This window comes from Schistosoma haematobium, chromosome ZW (genome assembly GCF_000699445.3).
Source record: "Schistosoma haematobium chromosome ZW, whole genome shotgun sequence".
NCBI lineage: Eukaryota > Metazoa > Platyhelminthes > Trematoda > Strigeidida > Schistosomatidae > Schistosoma > Schistosoma haematobium.
In genome coordinates, this window is record NC_067195.1 from 26,101,316 (window position 1) to 26,127,107 (window position 25,792).

The window sequence follows — 25,792 nt, forward strand, 5'->3', positions numbered from 1 at the left end:
TCCATGCTTTCCATATACTTCAGGGTAGAACACAAATAATACAGTGATCCAAAATAGAAAACGGAGCACTTTACGAGTCAGATATATACCCACATCATTAATGAAAGCAAAGTCTAAATCATCATCCAAACGAGTAGGAAAATCTACTACATTTTTGTGACCTAGTGATGTAAAGAACATACAGTCAAAAGAATTGAAATGGCCCCATACAACTGAAAGTGAATCACTGAAAACAGTAACAGCGAACTCAGTGCATTCATCAGCAAAAACAGATAGTGCAGATGATGTGAAGTCTGGAGACATTTAATTCAGAACAAGTGAAATATGTGAACAATATTACATCATTACAAATGGTCTCCAGAATTCAACTTCTACCATAGAGTAAATCACTTGATTTCAGCTATGAAACAATTTGTAGACGTGAATAAGCATAAACACTAAACACTTGATTACAGGGTTCCCAAAATCCCACTAATGCCAAGCGTGAACTCTGACTACGCTTCATATTCTATTAGTGCTCACACTTAACACAAATGGTAATTTCAGCTAAGTCGAATTTCTAACCTTTTGTTTCTGCGAAAATTGCGGTGACGTAAAGGAAAACAAGATACACACTTAGTAAGCACGAGAGCTTGGATTTGAGGATTCTCATATATGAATCTTACCCTATCTAGCTATGCACCATGAAGAGTAATACAGACTAGCCATGCTGTAATTGTATCCGAAACTAAAACCACCAATTTAAACTGGACTATTCGCACACTTTTCAACGAAGTGCACTGTCGACATTTTTTGTCACTATTTATCAGCTAGAAAATATAAACCATCTGGTTTAATGAACAAGACTATACAAACAACATTTAATGCTACTAGATCTAACTGCGAAATAAACTATTTCCCCAAAACTATAAAAACAACAAATTTGTGTTAAAAAATAATTTATACTTTTTTAAATCAGGAATATAAACATCAGGTACAAACGTATATATAAAAGCATATATTATTGACTGGTTACTTTTAAAAGGAATAAATAATACTTTAGCGCTCAAAATAAAATGAGTAGTTTTGTGTTCATTTATCTATATCAAAAGAATTGTCAAAATATCTTTTCACTTTGCACTATTACATAAACATTCTAATAACTTATTTCTATCAATCTGAAAAGATTGCCAATACGACACCATTTGTAAACCAGTATCAACATTATTATTATTATTAGAGTTGCTCTCAATCATCCCGTCCATTATTGACACGAAAGAAAAATTGGCCTATCGAATAAAAACGAATAGCTAAATAAAATATAACAATCACCAAATTAACGCATTAGAATTAACTTTACAAATGAATAAAGACAATTAAGACATGGCAAGGCAGCGACTGAATCCATACATAAGCGAAATCATCACATATTCTTTACTCATTTAACTTCAAATGAACTTGGTTTCGTTATATTAAATTTAAAAGCAAACAATCAAAAGACACATGAATGCTTAAAAGTCGTCCAGTACTTCCTTAAGTATGCCTTGATTGGTGCTCTCTGTTTTGTACTGTAGAATATTCAACTTCCTTTTGTGGATGCTGAGACCTACTGCTGTAAAGGTAGCTGCAACACTGGCTGTCTTCACCTGCATTTGTTTTTGCGTATGGGATAAAAGAACTAGATTATGTGTCAAGTTTCAATCACTTAGCTGCGTCCGAGGTTTCCGCTGTATCCAGAGCTTTCCTTGAGTTATGGAGTTCTTAATAATCCGTGCAACATCCGGTGGAAACAGAAAAGGCTATAATAGTCAGTCTTCATTGACACCAGTCTTCACTTAGAATGCATCTGCGAGCTCCTCTCCATGCACAACTTTTCAGCTCAGTCCTTCATTAGTTTCATATGATAGTGACTATTTTCCCACGTATTCCATTATGTCGAGGGAAACTCCTTAAGGTTTTTGACGCACGCTTTTGAATACTTTCTTATGATTTGGTCGGTATATGATTCATCCTTACGAAAGCCAGCTTGTTAATCTTGATATTGACCATCTACTGGATCTTTCATTCGGTTCGACAAACCTGTTGGCATTTGTTCTTCCTGTCAGATCTTTCGTAAAAGAATGTGCAACATCTTCATAGTTCCCGCCGTATGTGAGTCTAAGGCCTCAGCTAGTATGTTGTTTGGTCGTCCTGCTTTGCCATCCTTGGTCCATCTGGTGGTCTTGGTGGTTTTATCTACTATTCGTGTGGTATCATCTATGAGGAGGTTTGTTGTGTTGCTTTGCTTTGATATTCGGTGAGTTCAATAACTTTGTTTCATTCAACAGCTCTTAAAATTTGCCTACCCATCTGTTTCGCTAGCCTTAAACCAGTGATTGGTTTTCCTTTTTCATCTTTGACTGGTCGTTCTGGTTTACTGTACATCGCTCTGCTAGCTCCTTTGTTGTATCATGCAGTCTGTTGTGACGGGCGGTGTCCAAAATCGGATACTGATACACGGTGTATTACGCGCTAATACCCCCAACTGACTACTTGAGCGGGAAAGTGTATTGGGCTACCGAATAAAATGCACAAATACTCATTCATAAATATACGATACTGATTTTCAGGAAATTAATACGACTTTTTACCAGTGAAATGCACTTGTACTTTAGGTCACTTCAGGATTGTCGTCTATTGACCTACTCAATAGGCTACTCCTGACTGGCTCTTCATATCAGCTTTCCCTACTGAAAAATAAATCCTCCACGTTGGATTTAATTGAAGGCGTTGAGAGGATTGTTAGATCATTAAATTTGACTGTACATTGTGATAAGTCTTGTTAATTTGGACGCTTTATTCGGTTCCTAAGCTATTCTGGTAACCCGCGAGCTAGAACTACGCAGCGACCTGAACTCGAGAGAAAAAGCGCGAAATAAGCGAAAAACACTTTACTCCAAAGGTTCATTTTTGTACAGAAAAACACGGATATTCATAGATGTTAACACTTGTTAAATCAACATCATATTTTGGTCAATCCGCTAAAAGACATATTATGCTACTGACTAATAGTAGCACACCACGTTGATATTCTAGAAAGCTCCATCATGCTCTGATTGGCTAGAACTCTTCGGCTCCTTCAGGGCCTCTGGAGGCTCCGTTGCAGTTCTCGGAAAGTCGACTCAACACATTGTACATTCTAGAAATTGAGATTGGGATGCCCGATGGATTATTTATGCAATCGATAGTAGGATGAATGCTTGACCGACCAAGTTCGTGCTAAGTTTTGCAAGGAATCAAAGTAATATCGGATTCAGTGTCTAACTGCAAAGTCTTAACGCGTTCATTGACAATAATTGATGAACACTTGCATAAGCCTTTGAGGTTAGATTTCCACAATGCATTTACACAATTTATCAATTTTGGGCATCGACAGTGGGATGGGGGTTCGCTGCGTTTGTTCGACCGTTATTGACTGCTGTTTTCTTGTTTTTCCTTTTCTGAGTCGTGCCAGCGTTACCTATGAATGTCCGTACGTCACGCTGGTGCATCTCGTAAATAAGTGAATTCACCTGTGTAAAGAGTGGGAGATATCATTGTTTTGGGACACACTTGGTTGCACTATGTGGAGTCATGACTCTTCTATATGAAGACTTTTCAATTCCCAGTGTACAGTTAGGGTGGATAAGATAATTTGTTCTGGTTAACGTGCTTTTAAGGAATTTTTCTTACGTCGTAAGATTGCTAACCCAACACCTATCCGTTCTCGTTTACCAGGGTTTGGAACCAACAATAATCCTAGAGGATATCCAGGTGAATGTCTGGGATTTCTAAACATGTAAACATACTTATAACATTCAATTTGTTTTCTATTGTAATTCCATCCAATTAACATTTGTAAAAGTTGATTTCGATTCTGCCGTAGTCGTTGGATATCTGTTTATTGTAAGTTTCCATACTTTGTGTTCTTTATTCTCCTTTTCATAATGTTTGCCATTATAATTTCGACTCAGCTGTCATACACAGCTTATCGTATTTTCATATGAATAACTTTCCAAATTCGTTTTGGGAAGCATACTTCTTTGACTGTACGCAAACTCGGTAGATATCGTAAACAAATTGACGTTCGTACTGCGTTTCATACATATAGGCAATAACAGTACAATAATTGTAGACAATCTTGTCAAGGATTTTACGCGTCCCTCATTCACATGGTTGTTAACTTCGATCCTATGGGTAGGAACTTTGATATTCCTAGGGTTACACACACGACCAATCAACTATTTCATAATAAAAATAAACTTGTCATGGAATCTGGCACACACCATCATTAACTATTGTTCTTCTGGTTGCTGTGTCAATGTTTCGTTCACTGATGAAATCCCCGACGATAATTTCAAACAACCCGAAATTTAGAACTTAACGCGATAGTTTACTCTAACGGAACACTGTTCGCATTATTCAGACACCTTTATGTCATTTTTATTGCATGATTTGACACAAAGAAACTATAAAACACAACAAGCATGTCAGTAAACATCATTATGTATGGTTTGTTTCGTAATTTTGCCACACACTAGCCAAACAACACGGAAATTCGACGTAACCGCTAGCCTTCAAGATAATAAACAATATTTAAATCGTAGAGTAACCATGGCTGAAACATAATGTCCAGCTTGATCATATTATCTGAGTTCAAAACTTACATTCTATGTTGCGTTAATAAAATCCCTTTAAAGTAAAATGAAACATTAAACTAAATCAATAACACCCAAGAAATCCTTCCAAAAACCCAAGTACATTTTAGCAGGTCTATCCGATATCTTTATTCACTTTAAATCCAGCCATCGACGAAATTCCGAAAACAGATTTGAAGGAAGCAGATGAGACAAACATGTTAACTGACGAAAGTAACAAGTGCTAAATGAAGTAAATCGTACATTTCGTTATTTTCTCAATTTCGCTAGTGGTACATCCTAAAAACACTAAAGAGTTGAATTATATGTGACTGATTAGTGTCTGACTATTTATGTTGTGGTTAACATTCATTGGTATAAGGGTTTCATCAAAAAATTCCAGACACGTGATTATACATCAGACTTGCAAAAACATATAACATCATTTGTTCAAAGGTAACTAACTAGATGAACAAGATCCTGGTTTGTCGTTACGAATTTCATTGCCAAAAACACGTAACTTATCGAAATAATTCATGTACTATCAGAGAACCAACTATACATCATGGTGTTTTGTTTTAATACGTTATAAGTTTATCATTCTTACAGATAACATAGATTACCTGAAGGACCAAGTTATATACGTGAATTGATCATCACTTTGGTCCTACAATTTAGCTCTTGTTTTAAACTGATAAATGTTAATGGATGATAACTAACAAGAGACAAATCTAAAACATTTCAATAGCTGATTTTCTAATATCTAACGCCTATCGCGGTTTATTTATTTTATGTCATAAAGTACAAGATGTTTACTATAACCGATCATCACGACTAGTCACTGATGCGACGCTGACCGATAAGCGGTTATATGAAATAAATTTTAAATTACGTTTGCTAGCCTCAATAACGTGCTATAAAATGTCAACTATAACCGAGTGTCGGATATAATTAGCAACTAATTCCTGTGCAGAAGCATATGATTTAAGAATATTGCATGATTGTCAAGAATCGATCAGCCAGGTATATTGTGTTTAAGATTTTTGCCATTAGAATTGTAAAAAGTATGATTTACAATAATAAATTGATGAGGACAGTTTTATCATACTTATCATCATCAACGTCAGGAAAAAATAACCAAACACAGATGTAGACTTACATTGTGTTTCCCACACTTCTTAAATTCGGAGTTACAAGCGACATTAGAACTCGTTCGATTTCTAATCAAAAACAACAGAATGTTAATCGTTATGACTGCGAAAAATTATATTGGTGAAATACAAATCCATATTACTGATGTTTGCTTGTTTTACTCTATAGAAAAAATAGTTGGATATTTAGGTTCTGTTTTAATATGTCGGAAGCGTCATGATATTTCAATACATTGTGGTAGTTAACGCTTGGATTCAGGATACTCACCATACTACGGACAGATGTACTTAGATTCGACAGTTTCGAGAAACAAAGCATTTATAACTAGAATAAACAGTGCGCTTTATTTCACGTAAGCATGAGATAAAGAGATAGATAATGATTATACAAAACATTTTGCTTTCTGAATGTAAACTACTAAACTTTACCACGCTTCAACTTATTCGGTATAATGGAATATAAATTTGAGTAAAGAACTTCGCGAAATTTTCCTCGCTCGAATCGAATGTATAGTGTACATGACTCAAATTCGCGTCACTGTACAAAACCTTACACTAGTTATTGGAACTGTGGGGCACGGCATTTCTCTCGTTTCTGCCCTTTCAATGAACATAAATGCGCAAAATATGGAGTAACTGACCATAAGGAGGGATCCAGATGATCCCATTGTTTATGGTTCTGATAAGGTAGTTCATGACCAGAGACTTATTGCTTTATTGAGTCCTTTAACCAAAAAGAATATTATGGTGGATCCAAATGAGTGTTCATTTTGTTTATCTAGTTTCTAATGTCTTGGATACCTAGCTGATGGTAATGATTTAAGACCACATATGAAACGACTAGCTCGACTGACAAATGCACTGTCTCCAAAAAATCTTACAGAATTGCGTTCACTAGTGAGTGCTCTTTAATACTATTCCCGTTTTATTCCTAATTTTTCTTGTCGTGCCAATTGTTTATTTAATATTTTGACATCCAATTCATTCAAATGGGGTGAGGAACAAGAGTCATGCCTACGAAGTCTACTAAAGTTTCTTCAAAGTGATGCTGTTCTTCGAACTTACTCCCCTAGCGTACATTCTATGCTTATTACTGATGCATCACCTGTGGGTATTGGCGCAGTCTTGAAGCAGGAAGGTAGACCAGTTATCTATGTTTTACGCAAACTTACTGCTACTGAATAAGGTTATTCATAAACATAGCGAGCAGCATTAGCTGTGTTTTGGACTGTTAAAAGATTTCATAAATATTTACTCAGAAAGAAATTCACTATTATTACTGATCACGAAGCTTTAAAGTTCATTCATCATCCTGAAAAATCCTTAGCTGCTACGGTTAAACGATGGAGTATTGTTTTGAGCGCCTATGACTTTACGGTCCAGCACAGGAATGCCAAACAAATTCGAAACGTTGACTACATTTCTCGGAAATCATTACAAGATAGACCTGTTAAAGCTTCAGACTGTTTGTTAGTGCAACCTTTACCGGTGAAACGTCCAGATCTCATGAGAGAAACTCGTATGTACTTTGGATGTATACTCAGTGCTATACGAAAAGGTTGGGATGCTAATCTGAAACGTAGATTTCCTGTCTATTTTTTAAAGTGAGATGAGTTATCCACTACTCCTGATGGTATTTCGTCTTTAAATGATCGTGCTGCTATTCCTCCTCTATTGTGTAAATTTGTCCTTGAAGATTTTCATAGTGGACATTTGAGTATTGAGAAAATGAGGTCCTCGGTAAGGCTCACATGTCGGTGGCCAGAGATAAATGCAGATATATTTTGTACAACAAACAATTGTGGGAAATGTCATAAGTTGAAAAATCAGCCTTCAAAGTGGACTCCATGGCCAGTATCGTCTGAGGTCTGGCAGAGAATTCATGTGGACTATTGTGGTTCGTTTCTTGGCAAATACTATGCACTTGTGGTCATTGATTCTTTTTCGAAGTGGTCTGAGGCTTTTCCACAACTTCACCAAATTCTGACTTCACAGTCCAGGATTAAAAAGGTGTTTAGTCGAGAACGGGTTCCCATGGTGTTAGTGACTGGTAATGGTCCTCGTTTTGTTGTGGATGCAGTCACTGCTTGGTTGAATGGTATGGGGTGTACACATCTGTTTACTGCTCCCAGACACTCTTTTTCTAATGGTCAAGCGGAATATTTTGTCGCGACATTGAGACTGCTATTGATTTTATTGCTGCTTCAACATTTAATGAACTGGAGAGGGAGTAGATACATTTCTACTGCAATATAGAAATGCTAAATATTCTGTGACGAAAGAGACTCCATCAGAGCTATTAAAAGAAAGAATTCTTTGTTTGAATATTAGGTGTTTGGAGTCTGCAGAAGTTACATATTATCGTGGGAATGGTCTTCAATCAGTCACGGAGATTGTAATGAACAATGTCGGAAAATCTACGGTGCGAAGTCTATAAATCAATGACTTAAGTATACACAACTGCGGGTGAAAACACACAGTGTATCAGAAGCCTCTGCAGCAGTAGGCCTCAACATACACAAGAGATAAAGAAAGATCCTGAAATCCCACACAGAACACCAACCCAATCTCACTTTATGGAGAAGCTCTGGAAGATGTAGAATCTCTCACGTACCTGGACAGAATCGTCGATAAACAAGGGGATCTGATGCATGTGTGCGGGCACGCATTGGCAAAGCAAGGGCAGCATTCCTACAATTGAAGAACATATGGAACTCAAAACAACTGTCAACCAATATCGAAGTCAGAATCTTCAATACGAACGTCGAGACAGTTCTACTGTATGGAGCTGAAACGTGGAGAACAACTACAATCATCGACAAAAATATACAAGTATTTATAAACAGTTTTCTACGCAAGATATTCAATGTCCGTTGGCCTGACACCACAGCGACAACCTACAGCAGGAGAAGACATACCAGCTTCCAACTGAAGAAGATATAAGGAAAAGACGCTGGGGGTGGGTGGGACACACATTGTGGAAATCACCAAACTGCAATGCGAGGCAAGCCCTAGCTTGGGACCCTGTAGGCAAAGGGAAAAGTGGAAGGTCGAAGAACACACTGCGCAGAGAATTGGAGACAGACATCAAAACAATGAATAGTAATGGGAGACAACGAAATAGGATTGTCTGGGTCAGAGTTCAATGGAGAATCCGGGTAGGTGGCCTATGCTCCTCTACGATGGGTAACAGGCAATTTTCAGGGCGATCACAATACTCAGATTTTGTTAACAATGCGGAAATCTTTTCTAATTCAATTTTACGCATGAGCTGTAGCTTTTAATGATTGGTTGTTATTACTTCCAGTTAGCTAAATTTCTATGTGCTTGAAGTTCATATTATTGTAACTATACATTCACGGAGTTGTCTATTTGTTTTGAGATACTTCTCCTACCTTAAATATCAGGTTTCCCTATCTATGCGTTAGCTGTCGGATGTTGTTTGTGAAGTGCCGTTATCGTCCACGAAACGAACTGACCACATTTGGGTACGTAACTCTCCAAGTATTGTAGACCAATACTAAACTTCAATGACGAGATACAACATTTACTATTATTACCATCATTATTTCATTATTATTATCATTACGTAAAACGAGGTGATGACGTATATCTGATAGATCCATTGGCATTATAAACAAAATGTGCACAGAATTTTGATAGTAATCGGACGACTATCATTTTTCTGTTTGATTAGGAAAAAGAGAAGTTCTCAAACTAAAACAATTAACTTAATGCCAGTTGACCTGCAGTAAATTTTATACGTTGCTTTGTTGTGAATTTCATGTATTTAAGTTATCAGATGGGGCCGTAGTATAGTCTGACCAAAATAAGCAACAACGATAACTTTATACGACTAAGTTAAAATAATTGATAATTTCGGTAACATGATAGTAACAATATGAGGTGTATTACCTCGATTTTTCACCGGTTTTTCCATCCTCAGATAAAGATTGATTGGGACTTTTTGACGTGTTTGATTTCTTATTCTTTTTTTGCTTCTTGGACGGGGTACTGGTTGCATTCACTTTCATATTTGACAGACTGTTTATTGCATTGTGTTGAAGATTAACAGAATAATTCATAGAATTACCACAAAGGCGTTCTGATTCAGATAACGCTAAACCAGGTACTTTGCCTGACAGTCGTTGTTCTACGTACAGTTTCAGTTGCCTATAGTTAAGTTACAAAAATAAATAAGTGTATTATAAACTCTCTAAATGCAATGACAATAATAAACTTGTTCGCTCACTTTAACCACTTCTCGAGTTTGTGTATGTAATGCGACGGTTATAGATGACAGAACAATAAAGTGTTACAGGCAAACTTACTTACTTACTTACGCCTGTTACTCCTCGTGAAGGAGCATAGGCCGCTCACCAGCATTCTCCATCCAACCCTGTCCTGGGCAATCCTTTCCAGCTCCGTCCAGTTGTAATTCATCGCTTTCATATCTGCTCCTATTATCCGACGCAATGTGTTCTTTGGCCTTCCTCTTTTTCGCTTCCCTTCAGGATTCCAAGTCAGGGCTTGCCTCGTGATGCAGTTTCATGATTTGCGTAATGTATGTCCTATCTATTTCCATCGTCTTTTCCTAATTTCTTCTTCAGCTGGAAGTTGGTTTGTTCTCTCCCACAGAAGGCTATTGCTGATGGTATCCGGCCAATGTATGTTGAGTATCTTGCGTAGACAGCTATTTATAAATGCTTGTACTTTCCTGATTGTGGTTGTTGTAGTTCTCCAAGTTTCAGCTCCATACAGTAGAACTGCCTTGACGTTCGTATTGAAGATTCTCACTTTGATATTGGTTGAAAGTTGTTTTGAGTTCCATATGTTCTTCAATTGTAGGAATGCGACCCTTGCTTTGCAAATCCTCGCCTTTACGTCTGCATCTGAACCTCCTTGTTCATCGATGATGCTTCCCAGGTATGTGAAGGACTCTACATCTTCCAGAGTTTCGCCATCAAGAGTGATTGGATTACTGTTCTCCGCTTTGAATTTGAGGACCTTAGTTTTCCCTTTGTGTATGCTGAGGCCTACTGATGCAAAGACTGCTGCTACATTGGCTGTCTTCATCTGCATCTGTTCGTGTGTACGCGATAGGAGGGCTAGGTCATCAGCGAAGTCCAAATCGTCTAATTGATTCTGAGCTGTCTATTGACTGTTCGACAATGATCCGTAGTGTCGCAATTTGGTCTGTGCACGACCGATCCTTACGGAATCCAGCTTGTTGATCTCGAAGTTGGGCGTCTACTGCATCCTTCATCCGGTTCAGCAACACTCTGTTAAAGACTTTCCCTGGTATTGACAGTAGTGTAACGCCTCTGTAGTTTTTACATTTGCTCAGATCTCCTTTCTTCGGAATCTTGACGAGGTGTCCTTCTTTCCAGTCCATCGTCTCTTGTTCCTCCTCCCAAATCTTTTTGGATAGAAGGTAAAGCATGCTTGTGGTTGCTTCGATGTCTGATTTCAGTGCTTCAGCTGGTATGTTGTCGGGTCCTGCTGCTTTCCCGTTCTTGATTTGTCTGACGGCCATTCTAATTTCTTCCGTAGTTGGTGGATTGACATCTATAGGAAGATCTATGTGTGCTGCTTCGATGTCCGGTGGATTCATTGGAGCCGGCCTATTCAGGAGTTCCTCGAAGTACTCTACCCATCTGTTACGCTGTTGTTGAATTTCGGTGATTGGCTTGCCTTCTTTGTCTTTGACCGGCCTCTCTGGTTTACTGTATTTCCCTGCTAGTTTCTTCGTTGTATTGTGAAGCTGTTTCATATTTCCTCCTCTTGCAGCTTTTTCCACCGTCGCTGCTAGTTCTTCCACGTATTTCTTCTTGTCGGCTCTAATGCTCCTCTTCACTTTTTGTTTGCTTCTATGTATTCAGCTTGTGCTTGGACTTTCTCTGCTCGTGTTCGGCTGTTGTTAACTGCTGCCTTCTTGTTCTTCCTTTCTTTCATCTTGTCCAGTGTTTCTGTAGAGATCCATTCCTTATGATGGTATTTCTTTAGACCGAGAACCTCTTGACACGTTGAAGTTAACGCTTCCTTGATGCCTTTCCAGTTGTCCTCCATAGTAGTTTCTTCTTCTTTCAGTAGATCTTGTAAGGCTTGGAACCTGTTGTTGAGAGCTATCTTGAATTCATTGAGTTTGTCAGTATCTCGAAGGAAGGCTGTATTGAACCTTTGTATTGCTGTTTGTCCACTTGTCCAGTTCTTTTTTAGCTTCAGTTTTAAATTGGCTACAACTAGGTGGTGATCTGAAGCTACGTCAGCACCTCTCCTGGTTCTCACATCTTCCATTGTCCTTCGGAATTTTTTGTTGATGCAAATATGATCTATCTGGTTCTCTGTAGTGTGGTCCGGTGAGATCCATGTAGCCTTGTGTATACGCTTGTGTGGAAATATTGTGCCTCCTATGACCAATTTGTTGAATGCACACAAATTTGCAAATCGTTCTCCATTTTCGTTTCTTTCTCCCAGTCCATGTCGTCCCATAATATCTTCATATCCAGTGTTGTCTATTCCGACTTTGGCATTTAGATCTCCCATCAGAATAGTTAGGTCCTTCCTTGGGCATTTCTCAATGATTGACTGCAGCCGCTCGTAGAACTGATCTTTAATTTCGTCGTTGCTATCATTGGTGGGTGCATAACATTGGATAATATTCATTAAGATCCCCTCCTTCTTTGTTTTGAATGATGCTTTGATGATTCTGGATCCGTGAGATTCCCATCCTACAAGTGCATTTCGTGCTACTTTGGACAGCATAAGAGCGACTCCCTGAGTGTGTGGAGCATTGTCCTCTTCGTGACCGGAGTATAGCAGCATCTCTCCCGTAGCTAGCCTTTTCTGTCCAGCTTGGGTCCAGTGGGTTTCGCTGATTCCCAGTACTGCTAAGTTGTATCTCCTCATTTCCATTGATATTTGACTGGTCTTCCCGGTTTCCCACATTGTTCGAACGTTCCATGTACCTATAAAAATTTTTGCTCTGGTTGTTAGAAGGGGCATCGGCCTCGTGGCTTCCGAACGAACTCGGCTTTCACCATGAAGCGTCATAATTCTTCTAAATGAAGACCTTCTAACTCCCAGGGCAGAGTTAAAATGGTTTGAATTATTTTTTCTGGTAAGCGTTTTTTTAGCGAGTTAGTTTTCTACGGGATGGGGACGCTAACCCCATGCCCAACCCTCCTCCTTTATCCGGGCTTGGGACCGGCAGTAGCCCCCGGAGGGACTCCAGGCGGAGTTCCTACAGTTTCTTTAGTCCTTCCATATTGTTGAGATCATTATTTTTAAACACATCGTCCCACTGAGAATACTGAATCTAATTAAACTTTGGGACGGCAAAGGTCGTACAGAGTCACGTTAAACATGTGAATAAAAAAACATGCCTAAATATAAACTACAAAGTTTGATCTAACCTTAACAGTTGTAATTCAATATTTGTATTCCATATAGGTTTTTATGATTGCTAGGGTACATGTGATACGGAGCATTTACGCTGGCTAGAAATGGATTCAAAGAACATTTATGGGACATTGTACAGCAAATACAAACGCCAGTAATTTGGAGATATATATTTCCACTATTGAACTTGTCACAAAAAAGAAAGGACCGCTATCGCTAAGCGGAGTAGCATTCCAAGTTCACAGAGTTCTTACAATACTTACACCTCGGTAACAAAATTCAACTTGATTTGAATTGTCATGAAAAAAGCCTGGCTGGATAACTATTGTAATGAAATGTAGTTAGTTATGTGCTCTAGTGTAGCATGAAGTAAACATAGAAATTAGTGAAGTGCAGTTGAAACGTGACTAACAACTAGGCTTCATTGCATAGCTTGTAGAGCACCTGACCGGTAAGTGAAGGACCACTGGTTACAATGCTATCCAGACCCTGGTGTTTGGATTTACAGAATTATCCTTATTAGCAAAACTCAGCTTGGCAATTAAAGTTATCTTAGATAGCCTAATCCATAAGATAAGAACCTAGCACTGTTTAAATATAAGAAAATTACATCGTTCCATTTTCCCATCAAATGATGAATAATAACCCAATAAAAAATGTTCATCAATATTTTACTCAGTTTTGTAAAATTTAAATAGAGAATGGGAAAGGGAGGAGATACTTGGTGAAAAGGAAGTGGGAGTACTAAAAACTTAAAAATTTCAATGTGCGGTTCTTGGTTAAAAAGCGACTTTTGAAAATAATGAACTAGTCTAGTTCAGAAACAGAAGGAACAAGGGGAAGTATCTAATAACAATAAACGGATTTTGACTGAAAAGATTGTGCTCCGACACCAGTCAGTTTACTCGCTTTCCATCACAAGCAAATCATTCAGTGTTTATGTATGCAGGTAGATTGAACTCATGATACCTACACGGTAAGCTCCACTTATCTCTCTTTGTTAATGAACAAACTTTGTGGTGTGGACAGTAAATATGTTTCAGTAATAAGCGGAGCAATGTCTTAGTGAGTAAAGGATTCAACTTTAAACCAATAAGTTGCAGTTTCGAACACCGCCCAAGTTTGGACATTGAATTAGTGCCACGATACGCCTACACAAACCTATAATACGTAAGAGTCAACATACAATTCTAGTAATTTTCTTTTCAATAATGACTTAGATCACGTTATTGGAATCATGACTTCTGGATAAACAAACATGAATGAAAAGATTACTTTACATAGGTTAAATGGAATAAGTATATCAGTTACTGCATAGAATAAGACTAATGGGGATGATTATAAAAACCAAATCAATAAAAAATAATATAGAAATGAGACATACATCGTCGTAATTATAAAAATCCTTTTTTTATTGCATTAATATGAAGTGAATCATATACTTCCAAGTATGTTAGATGTGAGAAATCACGAAATTACATTGTAAAGTGGAAAACAAGTTACATAAAATTTATGAGCATTAATAGTCCTCAAAACCGACTAAAATGCACGTTCGCACACGAATAATGACTAACAATATATCTCTATTATCGTTTGCTTGCTGACCAAACAGCAATATGATGTGTAAATAAAGCTAATTATTATGTATTTATTTGAACACAAAGATATTGGTACAAGGAGGCACCAAATACATATGCGCCACACAAATCTCATTTGATTTGTGCAAGGGCTGTGATGCTGCCCGGGTGCCCAAACCGAAACAGGTGGTTTTCTTAGGGGGCCACACTCAGAGCCTTAGACCTACAGGTCTGACCGAAGTTATGGTTAGATTTTATCGAATAATTTCGGTTAACGGATGAAGGAACATAATATCTGCTGGCCAGCAAACGATATTACTATTAGAAAAAAGACTGTGGCTGTCTGTAAGGAAAAAACTAAGATATTTAGATGCATTAAAGCCAATATAGAGTACTACATAAATTTAGTTTTACCCACAGAATTGCAAGAGTAACAACTAAGAAAGTTTTTGGAAAAACACCGCGAATTACAGTGACTAAAATTTTGATCAGTAAGGCCCCGATTCCGAAAAGACATTTCACCAGCTTGTTATGTTTTCTTACGACAATAACACATAACTCACTCCTGTTAACATAAAACACAGGATGCACATATCAAATCCCCAAATCTTTAATCAGAACACTAGAAAGCAGATGAGCGATTACATGTACTTTTATTATTTTGATCTATAACGGATCATATAGACACAAAACGAGATGACATTGAATTACAATATGCACCCAGCCATAATATTTTACTAAAAACCTATGTAATGCATTTACAGTTTATTACGCGTAGATTTATGAAAGTAAAGATACATCGATAATTAGCCAGTTGAAACGTCTATTTGTAGGATCATATGGAAATACAATAAATCAACTATTTGAATGATACTTCTCGAGGTTGAAAACTCCGCCTGTAGCTCTTCTAGAGTTACTGCCGGTCCCAAGCCCGGATAAAGGAGGAGGGTTGGGCATGGGGTTAGCGTCCCCATCCCGTAGAAAACTAACTCGCTAAAAAAACGCTTACCAGAAAAAATAATTCAAACCATTTTAACTCTGCCCTGGGAGTTAGAAGGTCTTCATTTAGAAGAATTATGACGCTTCATGGTGAAAGCCGAGTTCGTTCGGAAGCCACGAGGCCGATGCCCCTTCTAACAACCAGAGCAAAAATTTTTATAGGTACATGGAACGTTCGAACAATGTGGGAAACCGGGAAGACCAGTCAAATATCAATGGAAATGAGGAGATACAACTTAGCAGTACTGGGAATCAGCGAAACCCACTGGACCCAAGCTGGACAGAAAAGGCTAGCTACGGGAGAGATGCTGCTATACTCCGGTCACGAAGAGGACAATGCTCCACACACTCAGGGAGTCGCTCTTATGCTGTCCAAAGTAGCACGAAATGCACTTGTAGGATGGGAATCTCACGGATCCAGAATCATCAAAGCATCATTCAAAACAAAGAAGGAGGGGATCTTAATGAATATTATCCAATGTTATGCACCCACCAATGATAGCAACGACGAAATTAAAGATCAGTTCTACGAGCGGCTGCAGTCAATCATTGAGAAATGCCCAAGGAAGGACCTAACTATTCTGATGGGAGATCTAAATGCCAAAGTCGGAATAGACAACACTGGATATGAAGATATTATGGGACGACATGGACTGGGAGAAAGAAACGAAAATGGAGAACGATTTGCAAATTTGTGTGCATTCAACAAATTGGTCATAGGAGGCACAATATTTCCACACAAGCGTATACACAAGGCTACATGGATCTCACCGGACCACACTACAGAGAACCAGATAGATCATATTTGCATCAACAAAAATTCCGAAGGACAATGGAAGATGTGAGAACCAGGAGAGGTGCTGACGTAGCTTCAGATCACCACCTAGTTGTAGCCAATTTAAAACTGAAGCTAAAAAGAACTGGACAAGTGGACAAACAGCAATACAAAGGTTCAATACAGCCTTCCTTCGAGATACTGACAAACTCAATGAATTCAAGATAGCTCTCAACAACAGGTTCCAAGCCTTACAAGATCTACTGAAAGAAGAAGAAACTACTATGGAGGACAACTGGAAAGGCATCAAGGAAGCGTTAACTTCAACGTGTCAAGAGGTTCTCGGTCTAAAGAAATACCATCATAAGGAATGGATCTCTACAGAAACACTGGACAAGATGAAAGAAAGGAAGAACAAGAAGGCAGCAGTTAACAACAGCCGAACACGAGCAGAGAAAGTCCAAGCACAAGCTGAATACATAGAAGCAAACAAAAAAGTGAAGAGGAGCATTAGAGCCGACAAGAAGAAATACGTGGAAGAACTAGCAGCGACGGTGGAAAAAGCTGCAAGAGGAGGAAATATGAAACAGCTTCACAATACAACGAAGAAACTAGCAGGGAAATACAGTAAACCAGAGAGGCCGGTCAAAGACAAAGAAGGCAAGCCAATCACCGAAATTCAACAACAGCGTAACAGATGGGTAGAGTACTTCGAGGAACTCCTGAATAGGCCGGCTCCAATGAATCCACCGGACATCGAAGCAGCACACATAGATCTTCCTATAGATGTCAATCCACCAACTACGGAAGAAATTAGAATGGCCGTCAGACAAATCAAGAACGGGAAAGCAGCAGGACCCGACAACATACCAGCTGAAGCACTGAAATCAGACATCGAAGCAACCACAAGCATGCTTTACCTTCTATCCAAAAAGATTTGGGAGGAGGAACAAGAGACGATGGACTGGAAAGAAGGACACCTCGTCAAGATTCCGAAGAAAGGAGATCTGAGCAAATGTAAAAACTACAGAGGCGTTACACTACTGTCAATACCAGGGAAAGTCTTTAACAGAGTGTTGCTGAACCGGATGAAGGATGCAGTAGACGCCTAACTTCGAGATCAACAAGCTGGATTCCGTAAGGATCGGTCGTGCACAGACCAAATTGCGACACTACGGATCATTGTCGAACAGTCAATAGACAGCTCAGAATCAATTAGACGATTTGGACTTCGCTGATGACCTAGCCCTCCTATCGCGTACACACGAACAGATGCAGATGAAGACAGCCAATGTAGCAGCAGTCTTTGCATCAGTAGGCCTCAGCATACACAAAGGGAAAACTAAGGTCCTCAAATTCAAAGCGGAGAACAGTAATCCAATCACTCTTGATGGCGAAACTCTGGAAGATGTAGAGTCCTTCACATACCTGGGAAGCATCATCGATGAACAAGGAGGTTCAGATGCAGACGTAAAGACGAGGATTTGCAAAGCAAGGGTCGCATTCCTACAATTGAAGAACATATGGAACTCAAAACAACTTTCAACCAATATCAAAGTGAGAATCTTCAATACGAACGTCAAGGCAGTTCTACTGTATGGAGCTGAAACTTGGAGAACTACAACAACCACAATCAGGAAAGTACAAGCATTTATAAATAGCTGTCTACGCAAGATACTCAACATACATTGGCCGGATACCATCAGCAATAGCCTTCTGTGGGAGAGAACAAACCAACTTCCAGCTGAAGAAGAAATTAGGAAAAGACGATGGAAATGGATAGGACATACATTACGCAAATCATGAAACTGCATCACGAGGCAAGCCCTGACTTGGAATCCTGAAGGGAAGCGAAAAAGAGGAAGGCCAAAGAACACATTGCGTCGGATAATAGGAGCAGATATGAAAGCGATGAATTACAACTGGACGGAGCTGGAAAGGATTGCCCAGGACAGGGTTGGATGGAGAATGCTGGTGAGCGGCCCATGCTCGTTCACGAGGAGTAACAGGCGTAAGTAAGTAAGTCTCGAGATTTAAGCATATATATCATAAAACAATTATTCAATTATCGTGCTATCCTTTTTTCCTTTTAAAAGTTCGAAATTATCACCATGGTTTATGAAAAAAAACTAGAAGATCTAAACTGTAGAAAAGGCATTATCCATGATAGTTGGGATTTAATTTGACAATTTTACGGATCAAACTGACACAGGCAGACCCGCGAAAACCGACACATCAAAAAGCGTCACTGAAATAGGTTATTTATTTTATTTATTTATTTTAACGCATAGATATTGGTACAAGGAGGCACCAAATACATATGCGCCACACAGATCTCATTTGATATCTGCGAGGGCTGTGATACTGCTCGGGCGTCCAAACCGAAGCAGGTCTAAAATAGGTCTGTATATTTAGGTTTTTTTGGGATGGTCTAGGAAAATTATACATTATCTACTTTCACCAGCTAGTCCTAAGTTTAAATCCTATTTACCCTCCTTTAGCACAAACACCAGTTTCCGCAGTTTAAATAATAAAGGGTCCAAAGATGAGGCTGAAGTGTGTCTAACATCTAAATAAACAATATGACAACTCAAGTATTTTTCATTCCTGATAGTTCTCTTTCATACGGTGTAATAGCGACGAACCATAGTAAATAAGTGACTTAGTGATATATTCATTTGAATTTTATGTAATAGAGGAGCTGAAACTCGATCAACTTGTTTCAATTTGATAGCCAAGATAAACACAAATCCAAGCTAGAAGTCGTTTACAGTTCACCACATCTACCTTACTAGGCAGTGGGGTTTCAAGCAACCAAAAGTTTCATAAGAGGAAAGAACTAGTGATGAGAAGGAATTACAGGAGAATTGTTTGGGAGGTTATATATATATATATATATATATATATATATATATATATATATATATATATATATATATATATATAACAAGTGAAACGCTTACCGAATAAATGGGATCACCAGGTAGAAGTTGTTCGGTCTTGAATTCAATTTTTCCATAGTAGTAATATCTTGTATATGTGTTGGCAAATCAGCAATCCCAAACCAAGTTATAGCCTCAATCTCGTTTTTTGTACCAGGCTTCAACCGAGAAGTCCTGGGAAGTCCTTCAACAATGAATGCTCGTCTTAAAGTACCACCAATATAACGATCAATATAGAGGGACGGTAAGATACGATTTGCTAAGTCCAGACCCGTTTCTTCCATTACCTATAGAAAAATACCTAAAAATTTATGCCACTTACTTCACGAGAAGCACAATCAACAAGAGATTCATCTTGATTAATTTTGCCACCAGGTAGGCTCCAACGATTGCCATAAAATCCTTGGACTAACAAGATCTAGGAATTAAATCAATAAAAAGCTTTCTTACCATCTTGTAATGTTCGTCAATAATTATCATGCTCCCAGTAGCTGTGGATCCACGGTATTTCTTCCATTCGACAAACTTTTCTTGCCAGTTTATACCCCTGGGGACAATAGAAGGAAACTTCTCAAATACTAAAAGATTATGTGTTATGAAGCTGAAAAACTACATTGTTGAGTTAGCCCGAACATATCAACACCACCAACTGAAGGATCTTCAATACAATAATCGACATAAAACCAATGAGCCCGCTCAACTTCAAAAAAGATTCTTACGAAATTCTTTGCACAATCTTCTTTCAACTCATCGGGAATATTAAGAAGAAATCGCCTACAGGGTCGAAAAGTTGACAGTAAGATGGTACTTACGTGTACAAATGTAATAAGATGTTATCTGGCACAATATGTAAAGGTTCCTGGGCCATCATTGGTTTATATCTAGGGGAGTAATACCAAAAAATGTCAGAATCTTTCAATGATGAAAGTAAATTTAATGTCTACCTTTCATGCACCTAATCATATTGTTCACCCCAACTATTCAGCTGTCCCACAAACGCAAGGTATTAAAGGATGACAAAGTCAAATCATTCGAATTTTTACTATATATTACGATTAGTGAAACATTGACATGAAAAATACTTCCCACAAACTTTAACTGCTCTATAGGTAGGGCAAAATAATAATAATAAACAAGCTGTTCACTGGCTTAGACGGGAAGTTAGTATCACGCAGCATATCACAGCTGCAGTAGATAAGCAGTGGTATGTTGTAATTGTACGGTAGTACAACAAATTTGCGTTAAGCTAATAAATTACTTTTTGAAAAAATGGCGTGTAAAAAACTGAATCTTCAAGCACTCAAGTAAGAAGGCAATGATAGATATGATATTTCTATAGTCCTCTTTATAAACCAATAAATTTCTGCTATGATATTAAAATCTATTATTCGGTGAGACTGTAATTTATGGACGAACCAGTCAGATATAAGATAACGAGTCTTGAATTTTGGCGAGAAATTCATTCATACATTTGATTAAATAGCCTTTCGGCGTCATAGCCGATGTCAGTTCCTGATGAAAACCCTAAATCTAATTCCTAACCCTTTAGGGTCGCTCAAAGGTCGTACATAAATTATAGTCTCACCCAAAAGTTTAGTAGAATAAGGGCAGTTGTTTCAGATTCAGATTCGTGTATTAAGGACAAAAGGCCCGCGGCCTATGTTATTTCTTTTCTAGTATGCTTCTGTGAGTGTCTAGTCTTCTCTTGAAAGAGTCAATTGAAGGTGCGGACACCACTGCTTCGGGTAGCAGGTTCCAAGTATTGATGACTCGGTGTGAAAACCTGCTTGCCACGGGAATTTTGTTCGTTCTTGGCTTTTCTACTCGCCTGCTATGTCCTTTGAGGTGTCCCGATTTAGTGGGAAGAAAAAGACAGAATAAGTTAGGTCCATAATCATTTCTCATTATTCTGTACATTAAAATCAGATCTCCCCTTAGTCTGCGATAGGACAAAGTAAAGAGGACCAGCTTTTCAGGACGCTCTTTGTATGGTAAGCCCCAGAGTTCTGGAATTTCACAGGTAGCTGCCCTCTGTACTTTTTCTAGGATATCAGTCACCTTTTAAACAGGGGCTTGCATCCTGAACGCAGTTTTCAAGCTTAATTCTCACTAAGGTTGTGTATACTGTGATGAACATGGGAGTATCTTAGTGAATGTCCGTTTTAAAGCCCAGAGGTTTCTAAACCCCTCAGCTACGACCTCCCGGCAATGGGCCATCGTCTTAAGATCATGACTCACTGTCACCCCTAGATCCTTGAGACCGGATCACGGGTACTGGCACTTATCCTATGCTGAACCTATTAACCTTTGAATCCCCCAAGTGCATGTAGACACTTTGCCGCGTCGATAGGCATCAGCCACTCTTCAGACCAGTTAATCATATCATTTAAGTTTGAAGAGCGCATGCGTCTGTGTCTCCAGTTATTACTCACCAGATTTTCACATCGTCAGCGTATAATAACATTGGGGACTGCACTAAAATTAGATCATTTACATACAGTATAAAAAGTAAAAGACCCAGGACGGGACCTTGAGGTACTCCACTAGGCACTGGGCTCCAAATGGAGCACTTGGGATTTATTCTTACTTTCTGTTTAAGACCTACTAGGAAATCCTTAAGCCATTTTAAAAGATGTCCAACAATACCAAGATTTCCTAACTTCAATAGCAGTCTATTAGTTGGCACCTTGTCAGAAGCCATACTGAAGTCTATGTAGACAACATCCACTGAGTTTCCGTTGTCCAGCGCCTTTATCCCAAATCCCCTTGCTATAAGGAGGTTCTTTGTACAAGATGAGCCCTTTGAACGCTCTTGGTCAAAAATCACCACATAGATTCAAACTAATGTGTTTACTAACAAATAACTTGTCTTGTTAAACACTTAGACATTGTGGAGCAAATGGCTTATGAGTCAGACAGTAGGAAAGTCCCTGTATGCAACTGGTTTCATTGCAATTGTTGAATCGAGACAAAGTAATTCTCGAATTATCTGCCTGTAACAGGTTCGTAAACCAACCTTATCAACCGTACATTGTATTAGCCAGGTAGTATTCAATTTCCCAATCTCCCAAATTCTTAGAACATTGAAGATCTTGAGGGAAACCGTTGAACTAATGTACGAACCAACACATGCCCGCCTCGAGATTTATTGGGCGGATGATTACATATGATTCTCGCATTATAGTTGATGTAACTAAGAGATAAAAGCCCCGGCAAATCATCTAGAATCTGCAGAAGCAAAGTAATTGGTCAACCTTGAACTAAGTTTCCGTCAGCGAAAAAAAATTTGATTTTGGAACGCTTTAATATTAAAAGGTAAAACGGTGATAACTAATAAACGAATTACCATGTATGCTGAGAAGTAATGCACGAAATACCAGGACGGCAAGGTATAAACGGTAATCCCTTTCAAATCTGTCCGCCGTTTCGTTTCAACGACCTTGAACGCGCTGACTGGAAGCGGGCATTCCGTATTTCAATTGTCGTGTGTGTGTTGGGTCCTATGAGTATTAAATGTTTCCATATATAAGTCATCTTTTGATGCATAATAAACACTAAATAACTGCTAAGAGCATTAACTGAGTATTTTCTGTTTTGTAGTGCACACTTTAGCTCTGTTGTTCCTTCGAAACTTGATCTGTGGTCCTAAGTGCTGTAGTGAAAGTCAACAGCTATATATAATTTGTTGATAAGGTCCGGAAAACAACGTAAGAAAGATAAAATAACGTAAAAGGTTATAGATGCGCATAGTTTTCGTGAGTTAAGACGAAATGTCAACTGAAGGGTAAGTCCTAAATATTTGTTGTTCTTCCTTCAGTTAATTTTTTTCAAGGAATAACCTTTTTTTTAATAGCTATTGTATGTTGTATCTAGTGCTTCATGCTCAAGTGAAATTTCAGTGAACGTAAGCGACGCGTTCCAACGTATTATGCTGAATAAGAGATTCGGAAGCTGGATTGAATTAGATAATGCGCTAAAGGATTTCCATAAAGTATGATGGGATAAATCTATGTTTTCTCAGATGACCCATACACACTATGTTCACGCAGAAAGTAGATTGTTGAAGGATGTGAGATATAAATACTTGTTCGTAGTGTTTCGTTGCACGTTTGGTCGTAAACGTAAATCAGAAGGTCTGAATGTGATTAAAAAACCGTGAGGACTCTAACTAATGTGTTACCTTTAAGGTCTAAATTTTTAAATTGCCAATCGATGTTTCGCGTAAGATTGGAGGGTCAACAATACGTTATAAAATCTTACAACATGACTCACAACCATCCGTGTACAAGTTCGTGGATGGTTTGTGATCCGTTGAGTAGACGATTGTCATCAGAAGAAAAAGAAAACTTGAAACCAGTTATATTGCACTGTCAGTCGACGGACGAAGTTATCGAAAGTATTAAGGGAAGAACAGGTAAGCAGGTGACCGCTGCTGATGTCAAAAATATGAAAGCTGAACTCTCCACTGGTAAGTGTATATAAATATATTTCAGGTTGGACTCGGAAGCAGGTATTGCAGATGATGCGACAAAACGGTCAAGTTAGAGAGCATGCATACAATTATGATGCTCCACAGCGTCTTATACCCTTGCTGAACATGTTGACCCCATTCGCAAGATCCAAAGTGTTATACGAACTAAAAAGAATGCGTTTCGTTAACTTAGAATATGAAAGCGGCGAGTGGTTGTTTATGCTTGACCGCGGACAACATTACGAAGTAGATGTAAGTATTTGTGAATGCAATTGTAGCACGTTTAATATGTGTCGATATCCGTGCCGCCATCTCCTGCTGGCATATATTAAAAGACGAAGTCTAACAGGTAAGCTATTTAAATTATAAAATATAAACTGCATAGCTCATCAACTTCTTAGGTGTTGCTGTAGATGGAAATTAGACAATACGCACAATTTACAAAACAACACAGTAATTTCATTACGGAGACGAAGTAAAGAATATATACAACTTCAACGGCTCCAAAGAATGTGCAAACAACGAATTGTTGAGAAATATGGTGAACGCTTCGCGAATCAGGTGGAGAGAAGGGTCTACAATTTTTACTTAAGAATTATAAACAGCTAGACAGCAGGTTTACGATTAACAGTTCTTTGTGGCTTTATTTTATACCACTATTTATACAACTTGTAAACTTATCTTTCCACTTTAGTAGTCATGAAAAATCAATAAACTTTTTCTCATTTTTTATTTTAGTCTTCTTCATACTTTCATGGGGAGGTTTACCAATCGCTTTAACGAATAATTGTGTGTGAAAATTAAGAATTTGTACTACTGTATTAGTTACGAACTGTCGTTAGAACTTAGCGTTATATCGTTGTTCATTGTCAGGAATCAATGAGTCAAATAAAACAATAATGCGACTTCCACGTAAAACCTTACAGATTAAACAACCGCCTTACATATTTTCCGTTGTCAGATTACGTCCATTATCAAGTTAGTATTAGTATGGAACTAGACAATTTCATGCAGCTAGTTCCTTGATGAGATGGATTACGTAATCCTTAGACCACCCTTCCACTCACACTTCTTTGCTAAATTATGTTAACTCTTCAGATTGTCTTCACTTATCTTATTAGTTCTTAATTCAATGATTTATTCATTACATCTAGAATTATCACACAATTTATCTTATATGCTTCTGAGCTTCACTCGACTATTACACCACCCATCCTTTATGTTCCCTTAAGTCTAACACCAAATGACCTTTGACCTGTTCAAGCATATACATATGTATAGTTATTATTGATAACCTAGGTCATTCCAATTCTTTGCTTTCTATTATATTTCATACTATTTCTTCCCTCAATCTTAAATTATAATGCATATTCAGTTGTATGCAACTTATAAGAAACCACGAAATGTAATGCAGTCACATGATTGTGCGTCAATATTTGTTTTGGCTTTATTTAGACCATAATTATACAAACTTACAGGATTTATAATATAAAACACTGCGTATGGTTGTTATATTTATATTTAAATAATTCATTAGATGAATGAGCATAGCAGTAGGCAATATAAAACAGTTATCGTAAACTTGTAAACCGGTTTTCCACACGATCATCCGTAATCCTAAATTCCATAAGCTTCATACTATTCTGAAAAACAACAAATCCGTTTTGAGACAAACAATTAAACTTTGTTCTCAGTATCATATTCAATAAGTTATTCAAATAGCAAGTAACAGACTGTGCCTATAAGTCTTTTATTAACAAGTAGTGACATTCATTCATAACTTCCTAAGTAACACAACAACTGTATTACCGAAACGGAGTGAAGAGTATATAATAACTCATT

General features: G+C 38.1%; 1 protein-coding gene across 1 annotated transcript; it reads right to left on the reverse strand.

Moving 5' to 3' along the window:
• Window positions 1–141: 141 nt before the first annotated feature.
• Window positions 142–25,696, reverse strand: DCP2 (mRNA-decapping enzyme subunit 2). The gene is made up of 9 exons (XM_051210842.1): window positions 22,826–25,696; window positions 20,292–20,360; window positions 20,093–20,253; window positions 19,930–20,057; window positions 19,802–19,897; window positions 19,501–19,766; window positions 9,701–9,958; window positions 5,794–5,854; window positions 142–1,268 (listed from the first exon to the last, which is right to left on the reverse strand). The coding sequence occupies exons 2-9, from the start codon at window positions 20,348–20,350 to the stop codon at window positions 1,110–1,112; spliced, it is 1,188 nt and encodes a 395-aa protein (XP_051070857.1). The 5' UTR covers window positions 20,351–20,360; window positions 22,826–25,696; the 3' UTR covers window positions 142–1,109.
• Between the last annotated feature and the right edge of the window lie 96 nt (window positions 25,697–25,792).